The following is a 23,545-nucleotide window of genomic DNA, read 5'->3' on the forward strand; positions in this document are numbered from 1 at the left end:
TTAGATTTATCCAGAGTTAAGTTTTAAATTTCAGGTTTTATATTTATTTTGATCCTCCATAAAAAGATTAATTCACCACTTCCGAATTATAAGGGTGGGGTGGAAATCCCCCTACTTCCCTTTTGGAGGTATTTTGCTTCTTGGGGATCTTTTCCAGGAAATTAAATGTAGAATAGAAAAGATCAAATTCCATACCCAGCTTCAAGCACGCTATTCATAGTTATGCTGGTTAGTACTTTTGGACTTCGGTTGCAAGTAGCTTGGGCTGGTCGATGAAGAACCGCCAGCCTTTCTCCTGTTGGGTTAGAACAGTGGTGGCAAACCTATGGCACGCATGCCAGAGACGGCACTCAGAGCCCTCTCTGTCGGCACGCGCACCATGCCCTGGAGATGGCAACCGTCCCTCTTCAACCAGCCGCCTGCTAACTTGCCGAGGTCCCATGTGGCCGGATGCATCCCAGCACGGCTGGTTTCCCTCCCCCCTGTCCCATCCCTCCTGGCCTCGCATGCTTTCCTTTTCCTGGGCAGGACCCACTGCATCGCCTCCTCAGCTGTCAGCCAGCCGTTCAGCTCAGAGGCAGCTTGTCTGAGCTGGCAGTGGGCTGCGTAGCTCTAGAGTGCGCCGATCAAGGGACTGGCCAGCTGTGGCTGCTGACAGACACTGTTGGTCCCCTGTGTGTGGGGGCCGATGGTGTCAGGCAGCAGCAGCCCTGGCCCCTGCCTCGCCTTTCTCTGCGACAATGGCACCCCTGCCCTGCCTCACCTTGCCTCACTTCACCCCACAGGACAAGCCTCCTGCCTACCGCCCCATCTGCCAGAGACACCCTGGATCTCCACCGACCCTGCCCGTCTCCCACAGTCGTCCCTCCCCACGAGCAACATCGAGTAGTATTTCCTTCTGCAAAAGGAAATATCCAGTAACTGCTGCTGACAACCAGAAACTGGTAGTAGGACTTTTTTCATTTTTGCTTTCTCTCCACTTACAACTCTAATTCTGAGACATCTTTCACTAGAAAGCATCAAGCCAGAATTCGAATAGTCAATTCCTCACCTACACCTTCAATGAAATATCACAAATGAAATTCAAGTCGTCTATAAACTCATTTAGTTTTGCCTCATATGGACTTCCTTGTGTGTAATAAAGGATGATTTATGCCTGAAGTAACATCCACAAATGACATCTGAAAGGTTTCTCCCCCGTGCGAGTCCACTGATGTATCACCAGGTGGGAATTCCGAATGAAATGTTTCCCATAATCCGGACACTAATGGTTTCTCTCCTGTGTGAGTCCTCTGGTGTCTCACCAGGCTGGAATTATGACTGAAACTTTTCCCACAGACAGGACATTCAAATGGCTTTTCTCCTGTGTGAATCCACTGGTGGTTCACCAGGCTGGAATNCCAGACTGAAATTATGACTGAAATGTTTCCCACAGACAGGACATTCAAATGGCTTTTCTCCTGTGTGAATCCTTTGGTGGTTCACCAGGCTGGAATTCTCACTGAAACTTTTCCCACAGACAGGACATTCAAAGGGTTTCTCTCCTGTGTGAATCCTCTGGTGTATCACCAGAGAGGAATTACGACTGAAACTTTTCCCGCAATCAGGACATTCAAAGGGTTTCTCTCCTGTGTGAATCCTCTGGTGTATCACCAGGCTGGAATTCTGACTGAAACTTTTCCCACAGTCAGGACATTCAAAGGGTTTTTCTCCTGTGTGAGTCCTCCGATGTTGCACCAAGTCAGAATTATAACTGAAACTTTTCCCACATTCTGGACAATAAGGTTTCTCACCTCTGTGAGTCCTCTGATGGTTCACCAGGCTGTTATTACGACTGAAACATTTCCCACAGTCAGGACATTCAAAGGCTTTCTCTCCTGTGCAACTCCTCTTGTGTATCACCAGGTAGGAATTCTGACTGAAATCTTTCCCACAATCCGAGCACTCAAACAGTTTCTCCATAGTGTGAGTCCTCTGGTGTATTATCAACTTGCCCTGCTCGCTATAGCTTTTGCTGCATTGGGAGCCCTGGTAGAGCTCCTCTCTCTTGTGAGTCCTTCCATGAACCAAAAGTTAACTGTTCTGACTAAAGCTTTTGGTGCATTAGGAGCATTGATATGGCTTTTCTCCAGTGTGGATCCTCTCGTGAATATTCAGCTGCAATCTACAATCTGTGCTTTTCCCACAATCGGCACATCCATGGATCTTTTCCACCACTGATATTTTTGGATTCTCAAGGACATCAAAAGTACTCTGAATCCCTTGTTGGATGGAGCTTTGATTCAAGCTACTGTTTCCTTCCTCAGAGGGCGAGGCCTGCATTACGGTCTGTCTTATGTGGCTATCCAAGTGAGTTTTTCCTTTCCAGTGACTTCCAGATGTTTCCCTCTTTTTGTGAACTAGGAAATGATCCCCCTTGATATTTTGATGTCTCTCTTCCGTATACTCTATTTTGTCCAGCTCAAAACTCTTTTCCTGGTTTTCTCTTCGTTGTCTGTCACCTGCTGGAGAAGAAGAATCATTAATAATGATTCATTTTCAATAAACATGTCTAGTTTCATCCAAGTTCAAATAACCATTCAGTTATGAAATTTACTTGTTGAGTTGGGCCAATAACAAGTTAATAGAATTGCAAAGTTACCATCAAATATATCTGGACGTGCTGGGCACACATTATACATATAGACATATATGTTGGTACACTCATATTTTTTGGCTAATTTTAGAGCGATGGAGGGGGTGTTAATTGATGAAATGATCCCAAGATCTTCGGCTAGATTTAAAGGACCTATTTTACTTATAGAAGTCCACCATTCCAAACAACATAAAGGCAAGAAATACTGTCCAGAACCACACTGATGACATCCCAATTCAGGTAGTCCTCACTTACCGAAAGCCATTGGGACCGGCAAGTCCATTCCTAAATGGTGTGATCGTTAAGTATGACATCACTTAATTATGTCAACTTACAAAATGTTTTCTGGCTGCGGTCATTAAGTGAATCGCCGTGGTTTGCTCAATGCAATGTAACATGACTGTGACTTGCAACTTCCTGTCAATTTCCAATGGATTTTGTTTGTTGGAAGCCAGTTGTGAATGTTCCAAATGGAACGTCCGTGACTGTGGGACACCACAACCCTCGTGAATGCAATCTGCTGCCACCCCTAAATAACTGCGATGGCCACAACTTTGAGGAATGGTTGTAAGTCCTCTTTTTCAGCACCACTGAAACCCTGAAGACTGAATGGTAAGCGGTAAGTGAGGATTACCTATAAAACCGAACATGCCAAATGGGCTCAATTATTATTTATTTTTTTTAAAAAAAGTTCTGAGTTACGCATCGATGTGCCAGGTTAATACATGGATGGCACACCACCAGGAAATCCTGCATTTGTTTCCTAGATATGGAAGTAAAAACAAAATTCCTAAAGACAGCACTGGCAGATCAGCTCCAAATTGTTGCCAAGAAAAGAACATGCCCATAAAATCAGAAGGAGCCAACCCTAATCTGAAAGAGCCTTTTAAATCTCCCAACACAGAAAAATGCAGGCACCAGTTTTAAAGCTTGCACCACCAATGGAATAAAATCGGGGGGGGGGGGGAATGTGTAGCAGCTGACATGATTCAACCTCGTTGCTTCTCTGCTTTTACACCCCAGGGTAACCCAAGAAGCCCCGGGGTAACCCAAGAAGGTCTCTCCTCCACCTGTCCTCAGCTCACCTTTCAGCTGCTGCTTCCACCCTGGGTAGACCAGAAAAACCAACCTTCCCGCCTCCATCCTCCCAGCGAAGAGCGGGAAGAGGAAATTCCTCTGCTGTTCTCCTCCTCTCCTTCAAATCCTCTCTAGGAATCTAATATTCAAATGTTTCAACTCCGCCTCTATTACCGGTGCTCTACTTGCAGTGACAGTTGTCTAGCTTATCTATAGTGCACCAACTAGTGAGATAAAGCTGAAAATCATATTGCACTGTCTCTACCTAATGCAGTTGCCAGATTTTTTTTATTGATTATGTGTTGTCAAGTTCTTTTCGACTCCAGCAATCACATCAATAGACTTTCTCTGTGATGATTGTCCCTAACTTGTTTGTTCAGTCCTCCCGAAGATTCACTCATCACCACAGAAAACAGAGCAAGAAGCTTCCCATGCAAACGAGAACTACACCAAGGGAAAGAAGGGGGGTGGGTGAACGATATGCATATAGAACAAAAAAATGCACTTCCCTTAAGGATCGGTGAAGACTGTTCCAGTCATTTGTCCTATAACAGTGATGACGAACCTTTTAGAGACCGAGTGCCCAAATTGCAACCCAAAACCCACTTATGCATCGTCAGGTGCTGGGTGGGTATAGCCCATTGGCTGGGTGTGGCCCATTGGCTGGGGGTGGCTGTGGTAGTAACGGCAGACTGGGCGGGACTAAAAAGTTCAATCAATCAATTCCAATTTTGCAAGATTTTTTTTCCCGTGAGAAGTTGAAATTGACTTGATTGATTGAACCTTTTTTTTTTTTTGCACACAGCGGTGGAGGCCTAAAGAGAAAAGGTTTTATAAAACCCAGCTGAAGGCCTAGGACTGGGGTGACAGCGCGCGTGCCCATAGAGAGGGCTCTGAGTGCGGCTTCTGGCACCCGTGCCGTAGGTTCGCCACCACTGTCCTGAAGCATCGTCCACACTGGGGGCACTTAAATGGTTTCTCCCCTGTGTGTATAAGCACATGATTTATAAGGCTAGTACTAGTACTGAAATCTTTCTCACAGTCTGGACACAGGTTTCTCTCCTGTGTGAGTCCTCTGGTGCCTCACCAGCTCAGAATTCCAAAGGAAACTTTTCACACAATCTGTTTCTTTCCTGTGTGCCTCTTCTGGTGTTTCAGAAGGTGATAATTCAGACAGAATTCTATCCAACAATCTGGACAATCGAATGGTTTCTCTCCTGTATGTGTCCTCTGATGTTTCACTAGGTCAGAACCGCTGCTGAAACTTTTCACACAATCTGGACACTGATACAGTTTCTCCGCTGTGTGAGTCCTCTGGTATATCACCAGTTTGGAATTCTGACTGAAACGTTTCCCACTATCAGGACACTCAAAGGGTTTGTCTCCTGTGTGAGTCCTCTGGTGTTTCACAAGGTTGGAATCATGACTGAAACTTTTCCTACAATCAGGACATTCAAAGAGTTTCTCTCCTTTGTGAGTCTTTTGGTGTCTCATGAGGTGGAAATTTCTAATGAAACTTTTCCCACAATCAGGATGTTCACTGTCATTGTAACTCTGAAGGCTCAGGGAAGAAATGGTAACTGAGGACCGCCTATACAACTGAACATCCCAAAGGTGCTCAATTTTTTTTAAAAAGTGCTGGATTAAGCACAATTGAACCTGGTTAATATACTGATGGGGCACCAATAGGAAATACTGTGCTTGTTGACGATACAGGGAAGTAAAAAAGCAAACATCCCAGACAAGTGCAGTGGCATATCACTCCAATATTGTTACCAAGAAGATAGCAAGCCCATAATAGAATAACAGAGTTGAAAGGGACTTTGGAGATCTTCTAGTCCAATCCTATGCTCAGGCACAAGACCCTATAACCATTCCAGACAAATGGCTGCCCAATCTTGTCTTAAAGGTTCCTGATGAACCTAGATGACAACTTTGTCATCCAAAAGGTAGAAGAGCGAACTAGGATGTCTCCTATAGTGATCTAAATTCTTACTAGCAGATATGAAATGATAGAGGGGTGTTGAAGTTGCCGCAACCTTGGGCAAGAGTGACCATGTCATATTGGAATTCAGTATAATGCAGACACCAGCATTAGAGCAAAATCAAACTAGTATCTTAAACTTTAAAAGAGCTGATTTCAACAAACGTGGGAAGGATTCCATGGATGAAAGTCTTAAAGAGGGAAAAAAAAAACTCAAGAAGCTTGGGAAACTCTGAAAAAATATGATTACAAAAGCCCAGTCCAACACAGTATCACTGAAAAAGAAAAAGAAAAAATTAAAAAAACACACCCGAGGATGGTTGCATAAAAAACTCTCTGATCAACTGAAAGGCAAAAGGGATAAGTATAAAAAATAGAAATAGGGACACATAACTAAGGCAGAATACCAGTATATAGCCCAAATCTGCAAAGATGAAATCAGGAAAGCTCATGCTGAGCATGAACTAAGACTTGCAACAAACGTCAAGAATAATTTTAAAAAAGGTTCTTTCAACATGTAAAAAACAAGAAAAAAGTTAAGGAAACAATGGGAGACAATGGCAAGGAAATGACGGGCAGCAGAGAGAAAGCAGAGCTGCTTAATTCATTCTTTGCATCTAACTTCAGGCAAAAAGAAAAAATAGCCCAACCTACCAAAATCAGAACCGTAAAACAGGGCTTTTCAACCAGTAGTACGGGTACCACCTGTGGTACATTGGCACCTGGCAGGTGGTACGCGAGCATCCTAGAAAAGTGATAGCGGGGGAGGGGAATGAGCTGAACCGGTGGCAGCACCACACAAGCCTGAGTGAGAGATGGCTGAAGCTGCAGGGCTGTCAGGGCTCAGTGGAAGTACCAGGATCAGCGCCAGGCTCCAGCTGAAGCTCAGCACTGATCCTGGCGCTTCTGCTGAGCCCAAACGAAGCGCCAATCAGCTGGAATGTTGCAGCATCTCCAGGGTCTTGTGATTTACATTCAGATGCTTGGCAACTGATTCATATTTATGACGGTCAAAGTGTCCCAGGGTCAAGTGAAGTGAAGTGAAGTGAAGTGACTAAAACCTGCTGCAACCACCCAGCAGATAGGGGGGAATAAAAACCAAACACCCCCCACCCCCGCTGCCAATCCTCAACAGAAATGCTCACAACAATGAAAACCTCGGATAGGAGGAAGAGCGCCACTGGGCAGGCAGGCAGATGTCTTGCTCGGCTATAGCTTGGGGGGCACTTTTTTCAGTGCTATTGTAACTTCGAACAGTCACTAAGCGAACTGTTGTAAGTTGAGGACTACCTGTACTTTATCACTTTTTTCATTTTTTTTTAGTCATCAAGTTTTTGACACCTTGCTAGACAACTGGTGGTACTCGGATATTGCCATATCCTAAAAGTGGTACAATGGGTGAAAAGGTTGAAAAGCCCTGCCGTAAAAGACAGTCAAGGAATACAAATTAAAATAGGCAAGAAAATAGTAAAAGAACACCTGTCCACTGTAGACGAGTTCTAATCACCAGTATCAGATTGATTTCATCACAGAGTTCTGAAGGAGTTGGCAGATGTTATCTCAGAACCATTGAACCATATCTTTCAAAGATCCTCGGGTACCGTGGAACTACCAGGGGACCGAAAAAGAGCTGATGTAGTTCCCATCTTCAAAAAAGGGATTAAAAAAAGGATCCACAAAACTTCAGACCAGTTTTAATATTAATACCTGATATTAATATCTGGGAAAATTATCCTGGAAAAGATAATCAAACAGGGGATCTGCAAACACCTAGAAGCAAGCAAAGTCATAACAAGAAGCCAACATGGGTTTGTCAAAAACAGATCATGCCAAACAAATGTTATTTCATTCTTACACAAAGTGACTAAATCAGTGGACCAGTGATATGCAGTGGACATAGTATACTTGGATTTCAGAAGGCATTTGACAAAGTAGACCATAACCTACCTCTTGGTAAGTTAGAAAAAAATGGGATAGGTACATGCATCCACACAGATGGATTCAAACTGGCTGACAAACCGCACTCAAAGTATATTCCTTAATGGAGGGACATCTACAATACTTCTGCATGGAGGGACGTAAGCAGTGGTGTACCCCAAGATCCATTTTAGTACTCTTTAATATCTTCATAAATGTGTTAGATGAGGGAATAGAAGAACTCATCATATTTGCAGATGACACCAAGTTGGCAGGAATAGCCTACACCCAAGAAGATAGGCTCAAGATAGAGAAGAATCTCGATAGATTTGAACACTGGGCCCTATGTAACAAAATGAAATTCAATGGAGGGGAAAAAATAAGGTTTTACACTAAGCTAAGAAAAAAACAATGTAAAGGTACAGAATAGGTGAAACCTGGCTCAATAGCAGTAACTATGAGAGGGACTTTAAGTTTTAGTGGACAATCATTTAAATATCAGCCAGCAGTGTGCTGCAGTAGCAAAAAAAATCCAGTGTAATCCTAGGTTGCATTAAGAGGGGGATAGAATCAAGATCACGTGAAGTATTAGTACTGCTTTATAAACAGTAAGGCCATACTTAAAAAATTGCATTCAGCTTTGGTCACCATGTTATAAAAAGATGTTGAGACTCTAGAAAGAGTGCAGAAAAGAGAAACAAAGACGATTTAGCTGGAAGCTAAGCATATGAAGAATAGTTGCAGGAATTGGGTATTTCTAGTCTAGAGGAAAGAAGGACTAGGGATTACATGATAGCAGTATCCCAATATTTGAGGAGTTGCCACAAAGAAAAAGGGGTCAACCTATTTTTCAAAGCACCAGAAGGCAAGCAATGAAGTAATGGATGGGAACTAATCAAGGAGAGAAGCAACGTACAGCTAAGGAAAAAAATTCTGACTCTTGAGAACAATTAACTAGTGGAATGATCTGCCTTCAGAAGTTGTGGGTGCTACATCACTGGAGTCTTTTAAGAAGAGACTGGGCAGCTATTTGTCTGAAATGGTACCCTTGAGCGGGGGGGGGGGGTTGGACTAGATCAGTGTTTCTCAACCTTGACAATTTTAAGGCATGTGGACTTCAACTCCCAGAATTCCACAGCCAGCATTGCTGGCTGTGGAATTCTGGGAGTTGAAGTCCACATGCCTTAAAATTATCATGGTTGAGAAACACTGGACTAGATAGAAGACCTCCAAGGTTCCTTCCAACTTTGTTACTTTTTTACAAACCTGCAGTGCTGGAGCACTCACAACCTTTGGAGGGAAGACATTCCCAAAGAATCAACCTTCACTAGAAGGAGACTTTTTAGATCTTCCCATCAGCAAAAAATTGCAGCCCTGAGTTTCAAAGCATGCAGCAACAGTGGACTTAAATTTGGGGAGGGAAGGAAAATGCAGCAGCAGCAGCCGACATGCTTCAACCTCGTTTATTTCTCTGCTTGGACTCCTTGAAGAAAACCAAACAGCCCGTCTTGCTCCGGGCTTCTCCTCCGACCTGCCCTCAACTCACCTTCCAGCTGCTGCTTCGATCCTTGGAAGAGCACAAAAGCCGCTCTGCGTATCACCTTCCTCCCATGAGTGATCCGGAAGAGGAAGCTCCTTTGTGCTTCTCCTCTCCTCCCCACCTTTCTAGCAATACAGTACTCGATGTTTTTAACTCCTTTAAGCTCAATCACAGTCGCAGGTTGTTGTATTATCAACTTTCTAGGCCACGGGTCTTCAAACCTGGCCCTTTTATGACTTGTGGACTTCAACTCCCAGGATTCTTTAGCCAGTTTGAAGACCCCTGTTCTAGGCACAGATTTTGCCTCTTTGACCACCATCTCCGGATAGGTTGTGGCAAAACATACTGGTTCCGTCTCTACCTAAAGTATTTGCAAGATGTAGAGAGTTACCTGCCTGAGCAGGGGGTTGGACTTGATGACCTCCAAGGTTCCTTCCAACTTTATTATTATTAGATGTTTTCCATGATTAAAAGCTATCAAGTCATATTTTTACTTCTAGCATCTGACCTTTGCAACTGAGCCACGTGAAATAGAGAAATGTGATGCCAGTTAGCCTGTGAAGATTAGCTATGTACTTAATAATAATAATAATAGTAAAGTTGGAAGGGACCTTGGAGATCATCTAGTCCAACCCCCTGCTCAGGGAGGAGACCCTATACCATTTCGGACAAATGGCTGTCCAGTTTCTTCTTAAAAACCTCCAGTGTTGGAGCATTCACCGCTTCTGGAGGCAGGTTGTTTCACTGGTTAATTGTTCTAACTGTCAAGAAGTTTCTCTTTAGTTCTAGGTTGCTTCTCTCCTTGCTTAGTTTCCACCCATTGCTTCTTGTCCTGCCTTCAGGCACCTTGGAAAATAGCTTGACACCCTCTTCTTTGTGGCAGCCCCTGAGATATTGGAACACTGCTATCATGTCCCCCCTCGTCCTTCTCTTCATTAAATTAGACATACTAATTTAAAAGACTAAAAGTTCACAACGGTTTTACAGAATTACACAATCAGCTTTCTTAGGGTTGACTCTCAGTGGAGATCAAAACCTCTCTACACCCCAAATCTTTATGACCGATTTCCTGTGGCTCCCAAGGATTTAGGACATGGCAGCAACATACGGCCAGATGCTTCAGGGGAATCAGCTTCACTCCTGCTAGCCAGGGCTGCATCCAAGAGCACCGAGCATGCCTCTTCATTCCTGAAGGAGGAAATTTTATACCTGCTAAATGCCTTGTGCTTCTGTAAATTTGCTTGTACGGAAGTCTCCATTAGGTCACAGAGAGAGAAAAATATGCAGCAGGGTCTTAAAAATGGGGCCTAAGAAAGAGGGGCCAATTGTTTATATATGGTAGAAGAAATGTTTCAAAAAAAGATTTGTAAAAAAAAAAAGGCAAAAATAGAATAGCCTATCAAGCCCACCAGGCTAACCTTTTTAGAAGGACACCCTACAATGCCATTTTTAATGCAGATTTAATAAGGTATGGATGGTGATGATAGTGACTATTGGCTCTCAGCTCTGTTGTGTGGAGAAATCTGGAAGAATAGAATAGAATAGAATAGAATAGAATAGAATAGAATAGAATAGAATAGAATAGAATAGAATAGGAATGCAAGATAAAAATAAAGCATATGTGTGCTTGCTCATGCATGCACACACTTTGTGAAAATAAGGTCTGAGCCTGCATAAATGGTTGACCACCTGTTGCTATTTATGTACAAATACAGGTATGAAAAGGGAATTGATGAGGAATGAAATAGGATGAAAAGAACAGAGGTGCAGAAAGGAAATTTGATGACAGATGAAAAGAAGGGAGGGAGGAGAGTTGGGAAAAGAGAGATACGTTTAAGATAATGGGGCATTCACAAAAGAGGGAACATTATGGAGATAATTTTGCGAATGCTATGGAGATACAGCATGTTACAAGAATGGAAGAAGGCTATGTTGGATAGAAAGAGTAAAAAAAAAAGGATATACATACTTAGCTGAGTAAACCGGACTGATGGAACAGAAAGAAAGCTTACTAGGGTCTCCGCTTTAGAACCGCAACACGTAAGGCTTCCAGTAACACAGCTTGAAATGAAGTATTTCAGATTCGCATGACCCGCCCACCCCTTTTTCAGCAAATGGTACGGTCACCTGTTTGGAAGCCCAGCGCAACCAAGATGAGCACTTACCACGCCGATAGGCAAAAAAAGAGATGCAACAGGCCTCCGCGGCCATGGATCTGGGCTCCGGAGGTTAGGAAAAGGCCTCTGGAGCCTGGATCGAGCCGCTGGAGGCTGCAAAATGCCTCCGGAGCCTGGATCAGCCGTGGGGGGTAGGCACGAAATTGCTCTGCAGGCATACCTGGACTCGCGCTGGCAGCTTCCGTTCAAAAAAAAGGTGCCTGCGTTGTATGACAAAAAAAGCCCTGCCTCCACCATCCAGCCCGGATCCGCCCAGCTCTTGCAGCTGCTCCCTGACTCCCAGTGCAGAGAGAAAGATGTAAGAGAAACAAATTTGATGTTGTATTGCTTAACTGCTGCCCGTTTGTTGATAGCTCAAAATTGGAAGAGCAAAATTCTACCTACAATGGAAGACTGGAGATTGAAAGTTTCATACCTTGCTGAAATGGCAAAGATCTCGGCTTATTTGAAAAACTACTCAAATGAACAATTTTTATCAATATGGAGAAGTTGGATCGTTTATATTCAAAAGAAGCATAGAGTGGTGGAATATAATTTAGGTTTTTAATAAATCTGTTTTTTTTTCTTTTTAATATATTCTACCTACTCATATAGAATATTATACCTTGTGGAGTTAGAGATATTAATATTTGTTTACTTATATTTGAATGTTATCCTGGGATTAGGTTTGGGAAGTCCGGGGGGGGGTGCGGGGTTTTCCTATGTAGCATTGTGCTTTAATTGTGATGTTTCTTTTTATGATGAAAACAATAAAAATTTTGGAAAAAAAAAAAAAAAGAGCACTGGCGCACGTGGAGAGGCAAAGGGCAGCAGCCCGGCCCCGCGTCCCTCTGGGGTGATGGCGTGCGTGTCCACAGGGACGGCTCTGTGTGTGCCGCCTGTGGTACGCATGCCATAGATTCGCCACCACGGCTCTAAAGCAAAAAAAAATCTGGTCAAAAATACATAGCTGGCTAGAGAAGATGACAGGAAAACATGTAGACTATAAACCGGAACTATTTCTTTTAGGTATAGCCTCAGAAAACCATGATAAAGAATGTGTATATTTAATATTACATTTACTAAGAGCAGCGAGAATTACTTTTGCTCAGCATTGGAAAAATGAAGAAAACGCCATCTGAAGAAGATATAATTAAGAAAATTCTAGACTGTGCAGAAATGGACAGGCTTACATTGAAAATGAAAGGGAAACAAGATTCAGAATACTTTCAAACATGGGATAATTTTTATAAATGATTAGAAAAGTGCTCTTCAACATCTTCATCAATGATCTGGACGAGGGGATAGATGGGGAACTCATCAAATTTGCAGACGACACCAAGCTGGCAGGAATAGCCAACACTCCAGAAGACAGGCTTAAGATACAAAAGGATCTGGACAGACTTGAACACTGGGCGCTATCTAACAAAATGAAATTCAATGGTGAAAAAAGTAAGGTTCTACATTTAGGCAAGAAAAACCAAATGTACAGGTATAGTATAGGGGGCACCTTGCTCAATAGTAATAACTGTGAGAGGGACCACGGAGTCCTAATGGACAATCATTTAAATATGAGCCAGCAGAGTGCTGCAGCTGCCAAAAAAGCCAACACAGTGCTAGGCTGCATTAACAGAGGGATAGAATCAAGATCACGTGACGTATTAATACCACTTTATAATGCCTTGATAAGGCCACACTTGGAATACTGCATCCAGTTTTGGCCACCACGATGTAAAAAAGATGTTGAGACTCTAGAAAGAGTACAGAGAAGAGCAACAAAGATGATTAGGGGACTGGAGGCTGAAACATATAAGGAACGGTTGCTGGAATTGGGTATGTCTAGTTTAACGAAGAGAAGGACAAGGGGAGACATGATAGCAGTGTTCCAATATCTCAGGGGCTGCCACAAAGAAGAGGGAGTCAAGCTATTTTCCAAAGCGCCTGAGGGCAGGACAAGAAGCAACGGATGGAAACTAGTCAAGGAGAGAAGCAACCTAGAACTAAGGAGAAACTTCCTGACAGTTAGAACAATTAACCAATGGAACAACCTGCCTCCAGAAGCGGTGAATGCTCCAACACTGGAAGTTTTTAAGAAGAGACTGGACAGCCATCTGTCCGAAATGGTGTAGGGTTTCCTGTGTGAGCAGGGGGTTGGACTCGATGACCTCCAAGGTTCCTTCCAACTTTATTATTAGTAATCATATCTTGAGAACTACTTGTATGCTGGCTGGGGAATTCTGGGCCTCAAAAACTGGAGGAAACCAAGGTAGAAGACGGAAACTCCACCTGTACAAATTTGACAATCAATATACAAAAACACCACCCAAAAGCCTTTTTGAGGCATTCCACAACTTCTGCAAAAGGAAATATCCAGTAACTGCTGCTGATAATCAGAAACGGGCTGTTAGCCTTATTCCATTTTCCTTTTCTTTCCACCTACAACAATAATCCTGAGACATGTTTCAGTAAAAAGAAAGGTTAGAATTAAAATAGTCAATTTATCACCTACATTTTCAATTCCCTAAACTCAACTACTTTTGCCTCATGTGGATTTTCTTGTGTGCAATAAATGATGATTTATGCCAGAAGTACCGTCCACAGACTGGGCATTTGAAAGGTTTCTCCACGGTGTGAGTCCTCTGGTGTATTACTAAGTTGGAATTCTGACAGAAATCTTTCCCACAATCCAGACACTGATACGGTTTCTCTTCTGTGTGAGTCCTCTGGTGTTTCACCAGGCTAGAATTACGATTGAAAGTTTTACCACAGTCAGGACATTCAAAGGGTTTCTCTCCTGTGTGAGTCCTCCAGTGTATTGCCAAGCTGGAATTTCGACTGAAATTTTTCTTACAATCTGGACATTTATATGGTTTCTCTCCTGTGTGAGTCCTCTGGTGTCTCACCAAATCAGCATTCTGACTGAAACCTATTCCACAACCTGGACATTCATATGGTTTCTCTCCTATGTGAGTCTTCTGGTGTATTACCAGGTGGGGATTCGGACAAAAACTTTTTCCACAAACCGGTGATTCATATAGTTTCTCTCCGGTATGTGTTGTCTGGTGTATCACTAGATTGGAATTCTGACTGAAACCTTTCCCCAAATCTGGACACTCAAAAGGGTTTCTCCTCAGTGTGAGTCCTCTGGTGTATTATCAGCTTGCCCTGCTTGCTATAGCTTTTGCAGCATTGGGAGCCCTGGTAGAGCTCCTCTCTGGTGTGAGTCCTTCAGTGAACAACAAGGCAACTGTTCTGACCAAAGCTTTTGCTGCATTGGCTGACTTAGTCTATGGGCAGAAGACAAGCAGAACCCATAGGTGGATTCTCCACTCATCATGCTGGAGAATCTTGCATTTTCAAGGACGTCAAAAATACTCATAGTCATAAAATTGACTATGTCAGCGGCATTCAAGGAAAACCAGTTGAAGATGTTTTACAGATGGCATCTTCCACCAGCAAAGCTTGCCAAGATGTTCCAGAACAATTCGCCATGTTGGAAATGTAAAAAAGTACATGGAACATATTATCATTTATGGTGGACATGCCCAGTTGCGAAAAAATACTGGACTAAAATAAGATGGATCGAAGAAATAATAGACCAACCCGTAGACTGGAAACCAGAGATCTTTTTGCTGGGTATTTTAAACAAAAAATATAGTAAAGAAATACGGTACTTAACTCTACATATAACAGCGGCAGCAAGAATAGCATATGCACAGTTCTGGAAAAATGAGAATATACCATCAGAGGAAGAAGTGATAAAAAAAATCCTGGACTGTGCTGAGATGGACAAATTAACAAAAGAGATTAAAAAAAGGAAGACACAGAACTATCTAATATGGAACAAGTGGTATGACTGGTTGGAGACTAGAAATAATAGAGAATAAATGTGGAAAGGTCAAAAGTGGAAAATGTGTGTATAATAATGTATAGTAATAATAATATGTATTCTTAGTATGAAGTATAGTATGAAGGAAGAAAAATGCAAATAAGAAACAACGGGGCAACAAGGACAAATATTCTAAAGAAGAATAAGGGGGGGAAATGTAAATAATAGAAGATTACCGTTACGAAATCGCTGTTTAAAAAAGGGAGGAGTATATACAGTGTGTGTATGTGTGTTATGTTTTGTTTTGTTGGTTTAAAAAATAAAAAAATATTTTAAAAAAATAATACTCTGAATCCCTTGTTGGATGGAACTTTGATTCAAACTATTTCCTTCCTCACAAGGCGAGGCCTGCATTACGTTCTGCCTTATATAGCTGCCCAAGTGATCTTTTCCTTCCCACTGAGTTTTAGGTGTTTCCCTCTTTTTCTAAAGTAGGAAATGATCCCACTTGATATTTTGATATCTTTCTTCCATACAGTCCATTTTGTCCAGCTCAAAAATCTTTTTCTGGTTTTCTCTTCCTTGTCTGTCACCTGCTGGGGAAGAAGAAGAGTTTTGGGGTTTTCCCAGAAGAACTAATAAGATTTTGATTGCTGCCTTGGTTTGCTTTGCATTTTAATGCTGCTTGTGATTCTCAGTTCTCCAGATTGCTCTCTTTGGCATTTTTTGCCTGTAAGATTTACATAAAAGGGTTAGTTTAATTATGGTTTATAAAACGGCTGCATAACGTTTGAGAAAAACCAGATCCAAAAGCATACTTTACAATAAACAGCAAAGATGCCAAAATGCTAACTTAACCTCTTACATTAATTATGATTCATTTTCAAAATGCATGTCTAGTGTGATCCAAGTTCAAATACCCATTCAGTTATGAAATTTATTTGTCGACTTGTGTGAATCACGAGTTAATAGAAATGTAAAGAGTTATGATCAAATATATCTGGAAGTGCTGGGAACACATTATACATATACAGATTTTTTAAAAATATATTTTATTGATTTTTTAACATAAACACCTTAATATTTAGTAAACAACCTGTTGTCTGGTCTTATATTTACAAACTACTCACTAACAATCAGTTTTATATTCCACAGTCCATATAATAGCTTTGCTTGATTTTCTTTTTCCAATAATATTCTCTTTGTCAACCTTGAATTAATACAATTCTTATTAGTTTAATAGATAACAATATAAAGATTTTTCTAAGATTTCTACCAATAACAATCACATCAATATTGTGCTTCTTTTCTATCTGGTCGTCTTAGTTGACTCGTCATGAATCCTGTTTACAATTCTTATTTAAATTTGTTTTCCCTACAATGTTCAAAACATTCTTACTGGTTAAAATTTTCTCAAGAATAATTACATTTAAGTATTTAAATCTATTTTCACATCTTAAAAAGTAAGTAAATACACAAAAGAAAAAGAAAAAGGAAGAGAAGAAAAAAGGGAGAAAATACAAAATATACTACTTAAAATACATATCCCTCTTAACCTAGTATATTTATTTCCAAATTTTTTTCTATTCTTTTTACCCATAATTACATATACACATAATGGGTACACTCACCTTTTCCGGCCTAATTTTAGAGCGATGGGGGGGGGGGATGTTAACTGATGAAATGATCCCAAGATCCACAGCAGATTTAAAGGACCGGTTTTGCCCTTGGAAGTCCACTGCCCCAAATAAGAAAAAGGTAAGAAACACTGTCCAGAGCCACACTGATGACATCCCAATTCAGGTAGTCCTCACTTACTGAAAGCCATTGGGACCGGCAAATCCATGCCTAAATGGTGTGATCGTTAAGTATGACATCACTTAACTATGTCAACTTACAACATCCTTTCTGGCTGCGGTCATTAAGTGAATCACCGTGGTCTGCTTAGTACAATGTAACATGACTGAGACTTGCAACTTCCTGTCAATTTCCAATTGATTTTGTTTGTTGGAAGCCAGTTGTGAATGTTTCAAATGGAAAGTCCATGACTGTGGAACACCACAACCCTCGTGAATGCAAGCCAGTGCCACCCCTAAGTAAATGGGATGGCCACAACTTTGAGAAACGGTTATTAAGTCCTCTTTTTCAGCACCACTGAAACTCTGAAGACTGAATGGTAAGTGGTAAGCGAGGATTACCTATAAAACCGAACATGCCAAATGAGCCCAATTACTATTTGTTTTTGTTTTTAAAAAGTTCTGGGTTATGCAAAGATGCGCCATGTTAATACATGGATGGCACACCACTAGGAAATCCCGCATTTATTTGCTAGATATGGAAGTAAAAACAAAATTCCTGAAGACAGCACTGGCAGATAAGTTAAGGAATAATGTGAGAACAGTTTTGAATATTATTGAATATTTACACTGTTATAATGAACAACAGGTAGCTTTGATATTCTTAGATGCTGAGAAGGCCTTTGACAACTTAAATTGGGCCTTTATGTTGAAAGTCCTGGAAGAAATGGATTTTGGTGGGAATTTTATTCAAGGGGTCAAAGCTATTTATACATCACAGCAAGCAAAAATTATTATTAATGGTGATTTAAGTAATTCATGTGAAATTCGAAAGGTACAAGACAAGTGGAGCCTGTTGTATCCACTGCTGTTTATCCTGTTGTCGGAAGTCCTGAATAGAGATATCAGGCAAGATAGGAAAATAAAAGGTATAAACGTTAAGAAGGAAGTTTACAAATTGAAGGCCTTTGCTGATGATTTGCTGACATTTCTGCAAGACCCAAAAAATAATACAGAACATTTGATGAGGAAACTAAACGAGTTTGGGTCCTTGGCTGGTTTTAAAATAAACAAGCAGAAAACATCAATGTTGATTAAGAAAGTGACCTCACGGGATGGTGATATACTGACTAAAAAGTCCTAGGGTTGAGAAAAAGGTGAAATATTTGGGGGTCATGTTTAACAAACTCAAACATAAAATTGTTCAAAAAGAATTATGTGCCTCTCTGGAATGGTATTAAAAAAGATTTACTAAGATGGGATAAATTGCATTTATCACTATTGGGTAGAATTTCTGTAATCAAGATGAATGTTTTACCAAAGTTGCTTTTCCTGCTTCAACCATTACCAATACTTGCAACTGATATTCTGTCTAAACAATGGCAGAGGGATATTTCAAAGTTTATATGGCAGGGGGGAGAAACCGAGAATCAGATATAAATTATTGCAAGATGCTAAGGAAAGAAGGGGTTTGGGTTTACCTGATTTGAAATGGTACTTTGACGCTTGTTGTTTGGTTTGGCTAAAAGAATGGGTGAACCTTCAGAATAAGAGGTTACTGGACCTAGAAGGCCATGAATTAAGGTTTGGCTGGCATGGTTACTTCTGGTATGACAAAGTTAAAGTAAATGTTGATTTTAATAATCATTTTGTAAGACATGCCATTTTGAGAGTTTGGAATAAATATAAAACAAGGTTCTCTACGAAGAAGCCTTTTTTTAGAAAAAAGATGGTGATGAGGCCAAATTGATGGACCTATGGTAAAATAATACCTTTTAATTTGGGTGAGCCTCCCCTCAAATCTGAGGAGTTAGAATCAGAAGGTCACTTGGTTTGGTTTACATATATGCAATTGAAAGAAAGATTTAAACTAGACAAAAACAATCACGGATTTAGTTTTGTTAAAAATGAGTTGTGTGGCAGTGATGAACATATTATTGCTAAAGTTTATAAAAGGTTATTGAATTTAAATCTGGAAAATGAACAAGTAAAACATTGTATGATTAAATACCTATTGAAATATAAAATGGAAGACGAGGTTGTTAAAGACACAATGATTAGATGGGCAAAATTTTTTGGATATAATATAGAATTGGAGAAATGGGAAAAAATATGGAAAATAAATATAAAATTGACTATGTCAGTGGCATTCAAGGAAAACCAGTTGAAGATGTTTTACAGATGGCATCTTCCACCAGCAAAGCTTGCCAAGATGTTCCAGAATAATTCGCCGACATGCTGGAAATGTAAAAAAGTACACGGAACTTATTATCATTTATGGTGGACATGCCCAGTTGCAAAAAAATACTGGACTAAAATAAGAAGATGGATCGAAGAAATAATAGACCAATCTGTAGACTGGAAACCAGAGATCTTTTTGCTGGGTATTTTAAACAGAAAATATAGTAAAGAAATACGGTACTTAATTCTACATATAACAACGGCAGCAAGAATAGCATACGCACAGTTCTGGAAAAATGAGAATATACCATCAGAGGAAGAAGTGATAAAGAAAATCCTGGACTGTGCTGAGATGGACAAATTAACAAAAGAGATAAAAGAAAAGGAAGACACAGAGTACTATTTAATATGGAACAAGTGGTATGACTGGCTGGAGAGTAGAAATAAGAGAGAATAAATGTGGAAAGGTTAAAAGTGGAAAATGTGTGTATAATAATGTATGAAGGAAGAAAAATGCAAATAAGAAACAATGGGGCAACAAGGACAAATACTCCAAAGAAGAATAAGGGGGGAAAATGTAAATAATAGAAGATTACTGTTACGAAATTGCTGTTAAAATACATACTGTGTATATATGTGTGTTATGTTTTGTTGGTTTAAATAATACAAATTTTTTAAAAAAAACATTGTATGATTCAATGGGCAAGGAATTTTGGATATAATGTAGTGCTTGAACAATGGGAGAATGTGTGGAATAAAGGATTAAAATTTACATTAAACTATAACTTAAAAGAAAACTTTTACAAGATGATGTACCATTGGTATTTAACATCAGGTAAGTTATCAAAAATGTATAAAGGCATTTCAAATGAATGTTGGAAATGTAAACAGGGGACTTTTTATGGTGGACGTGTGATAAAGCAAGAAAATATTGGAGCAGGATTCATATGTTAATACAGAAAATTCTTAAAATGGATATAGAAAGAAAACCAGAGACCTTTCTATTGGGGCTAATGGACAAAGATCTGGAAAAAAATATGGAACTTTGATGCTATATATGTTGGCAGCAGCAAGATTACTCTATGCTCAGAAATGGAAGACTATATTGATTCCCACAACGGAGGAATGGTTACAAAAAATGATGGAACTAGCAGAGATGGCTAAATTGACTGTACTGATCAAAGAAAAGAATACAAATACTTCTATTGCCATGTGGAAACCCTACTGGACATTGTGCTTAAGGTAGAAAAAACTGAAATTTTGATTTTGGGCATTACCGATTAGTTTTGTTGTTATCAAAATAGCTAGTTTATACTATTTTGTAAAAGTAAAAAGTTGAGGTTTGATGCTGATATTCTATTTTACTGCACCAAAGGAAGTCGGAAGTCAGTGCTTTCTTTTTTCTTTTTGTTCCCTTCCCTCACTTTTCCTTTTCCTTTCCCATTCCCTATCTTTCCCGCTATTTACTTTTGTATTTTCTTTGTATCGTATATAATAAACTAATAAAACTTTAATATGCGGAAAAGGAAGACTGAAGTTCCACATGTGGGAATTCAATAATCAATATACAAAACTACCACCCAAAAGTCTCTTTGAAAAACTCCACTTCTGCAAAAGAAAATATACAGTAACTGCTGCTGATAACAAGAAACTAGTAGTAGGACTTTTTGTTTTCTCTCCATTTACAAGTCTAATCCTGAGACATGTTTCACTAGAATCAGCCCGATTCAAATAATCAATTCCTGACCTACACATTCATTGAGATATCACAAATTAAATTCAAGCCTTCTATAAACTCAACTACTTTTGCCTCATATGGACTTCCTTGTGTGCAATAAGGGATGATTTATGTGTGAAGTAACGTCCACAAAATGGACATCTGAAAGGTTTCTCCCCTGTGTGAATCCTCCGGTGTATCACCAGGTTGGAATTCTGACTGAAATGTTTCCCACAATCCAGACACTGATATGGTTTCTCTCCTGTGTGAGTCCTCTGGTGGTTCACCAGGATGGAATTTTCACTAAAACTTTTCCCACAGACAGGACATTCAAAGGGTTTCTCTCCTGTGTGAGTCCTCTGGTGTATCACCAGGTTGGAATTCCGACTGAAACATTTCCCGCAATCCGGACACTGATACGGTTTCTCTCCTGTGTGAGTCCTCTGGTGGTTCACCAAGCTGGAATTCTCACTGAAACTTTTCCCACAGACAGGACATTCAAAGGGTTTCTCTCCTGTGTGAGTCCTCTGGTGGCTCATCATGTGGGAATTCTGATTGAAACTTTTCTCACAGACAGGACATTCAAAGGGTTTCTCTCCAGTGTGTGTCCTCTGGTGGCTCACTAGGCTGGAATTTTGACTGAATCTTTTTCCACAATCAGGACATTCAAAGGGTTTCTCCCCTGTGTGAGTCCTCTGGTGGTTCACCAGGTTGGAATTCTTACTGAAACATTTCCCACATTCTGGACATTCAAAGGGTTTTTCTCCTGTGTGAGTCCTCTGGTGTATCATCAAGCTGGAATTACGACTGAAATTTTTCCCACAGTCAGGACATTCAAAGGGTTTTTCTCCTGTGTGAGTCCTCTGGTGTTTAATCAGGTCAGAATTACAAGTGAAACTTTTCTTACAGTTTGGACACTGATACGGTTTGTCTCTTGTGTGAGTCCTCCGGTGTTTCATGACGCTCTTATTGTGACTGAAACGTTTCCCACAGTCCGGACATTGAAAGGGTTTCTCTCCTGTATGTGTCCTCTGGTGGCTCACCAGGTCAAAATTGTAGCTGAAACTTTTCCCACAGACAGGACATTCAAAGGGTTTCTCTCCTGTGTGAGTCCTCTGGTGGTTCATCATGTGGGAATTCTGACTGAAACTTTTCCCACAGATAGGACATTCAAAGGGTTTCTCTCCTGTGTGTGTCCTCTGGTGGCTCACCAGGTTGGAATTTTGACTGAAACTTTTCCCACAATCTGTACATTCAAAGGGTTTCTCTCCTGTGTGAGTCCTCTGGTGTATCATCAGGCTAGAATTACGACTAAAACTTTTCCCACAGTCAGGACATTCAAAGGGTTTTTCTCCTGTGTGAGTCTTCTGGTGTTTTGCCAGGACAGAATTACAACTGAAACTTTTCTCACAGTCTGGACACTGATATGGTTTCTCTCCTGTGTGACTCCTCTGGTGTATCACCAGGCTGAAATAGTGACTGAAACTTTTCCCACAGACAGGACATTCAAATGGCTTTTCTCCTGTGTGAGTCCTCTGATGTTTCACTAGGCTGTTATTATGACTGAACCTTTTTGCACAGTCACGACATTCAAAGTGTTCCTCTCCTGAGTGAGTCGTCTGGTGGCTCATCAGGCTGGAATTATGACTGAACCTTTTCCCACAGTCAGGACATTCAAAGGGTTTTTCTCCTGTGTGAGTCCTCTGGTGTTTCACCAGGACAGAATTACAACTAAAACTTTTCCCACAGTCTGGACACTGATATGGTTTCTCTCCTGTGTGAGTCCTCTGGTGTATCACCAGGCTGGAATTACGACTGAAACTTTTCCCACAGATAGGACATTCAAATGGCTTTTTTCCTATGTGAGTTCTCTGGTGTTTCACCAGGCTCATATTATGACTGAAACTTTTCCCCCAGTCAGGACATTCAAAGGGTTTTTCGCCTGTGTGAGTCCTCTGGTGGCTCACCAGGTTGGAATTCTTACTGAAACTTTCCCCACATACTGGACACTCAATAGGTTTCTCCACAGTATGAGTCCTCTGGTGTATTATCAGCTTGTCCTGCTCGCTGTTTTTTGCCGTATAGGGAGCCCTGGTAGGGCTCCTTTCTGGTGTGAGTTCTTCTGTGAAACACAAGGCAACTTTTCAGACCAAAGCTTTTGCTGCATTCGGTGCATTGATATGGCTTTTCTCCAGTGTGGATCCTCTCATGAATATTCAGCTGTGATCTACAATCTGTGCTTTTCCCACAATAGGCAAATCTGTGTACTCTGAATACGTTGTTGGATCGAACTTTAATTCAAGCTACTGTTTCCTTCGTCACAGGGCGAGGCCTGCATTACTGTGGCTGTCCAAGTGACCTTTTCCTTCCCACTGACGTCCAGAGGTTTCCCTCTTTTTCTGAACTCGGAAATGATCACCCTTGTGATTCTCAGTTCTCCAGAGTCCTATCTTTGGCATTCTGTTGCCTGTAAGATTCACATAAAAGGGTTAGTTTAATTATGGTTTATAAAATGGCTGCACAACATTTGAAAAAAAACAGATCCAAAAGCATACTTTACAATAAAAAGCAAACATGCCAAAATGCTAACTTAACCTCTTACATTAATGATGATTCATTTTCAAAAAACATATCTAGCGTGATTCAAGTTCAAATACTCATTCAGTTATGAAATGTATTTGTTGACCTGGGTGAATCATGAGTTAATAGAATT

General features: G+C 40.7%; 2 protein-coding genes and 1 pseudogene across 2 annotated transcripts; all 3 read right to left on the reverse strand.

Moving 5' to 3' along the window:
• Window positions 1-1,115: 1,115 nt before the first annotated feature.
• On the reverse strand, window positions 1,116-2,073 carry LOC107299656 (annotated as a pseudogene).
• Window positions 2,074-4,825: 2,752 nt separating this feature from the next.
• On the reverse strand, window positions 4,826-15,552 carry LOC107299657 (zinc finger and SCAN domain-containing protein 2-like). Its single transcript, XM_015829012.1, has 4 exons — window positions 15,537-15,552; window positions 14,236-14,415; window positions 13,913-14,187; window positions 4,826-5,266 (listed from the first exon to the last, which is right to left on the reverse strand). The coding sequence occupies exons 1-4, from the start codon at window positions 15,550-15,552 to the stop codon at window positions 4,826-4,828; spliced, it is 912 nt and encodes a 303-aa protein (XP_015684498.1).
• Window positions 15,553-20,790: 5,238 nt separating this feature from the next.
• LOC107299659 (zinc finger protein 850-like) lies at window positions 20,791-23,092 on the reverse strand (the record flags this gene model as incomplete). The annotated part of the gene is made up of 2 exons (XM_029286827.1): window positions 20,791-22,886; window positions 22,966-23,092. Coding segments are annotated over 2 exons (2,098 nt in total), but the record flags the coding sequence as incomplete, so codon positions are not given.
• Window positions 23,093-23,545: the final 453 nt, after the last annotated feature.

This window comes from Protobothrops mucrosquamatus, unplaced genomic scaffold (genome assembly GCF_001527695.2).
Source record: "Protobothrops mucrosquamatus isolate PMUCROS unplaced genomic scaffold, P.Mucros_1.0 scaffold5243, whole genome shotgun sequence".
Taxonomy (NCBI): domain Eukaryota; kingdom Metazoa; phylum Chordata; class Lepidosauria; order Squamata; family Viperidae; genus Protobothrops; species Protobothrops mucrosquamatus.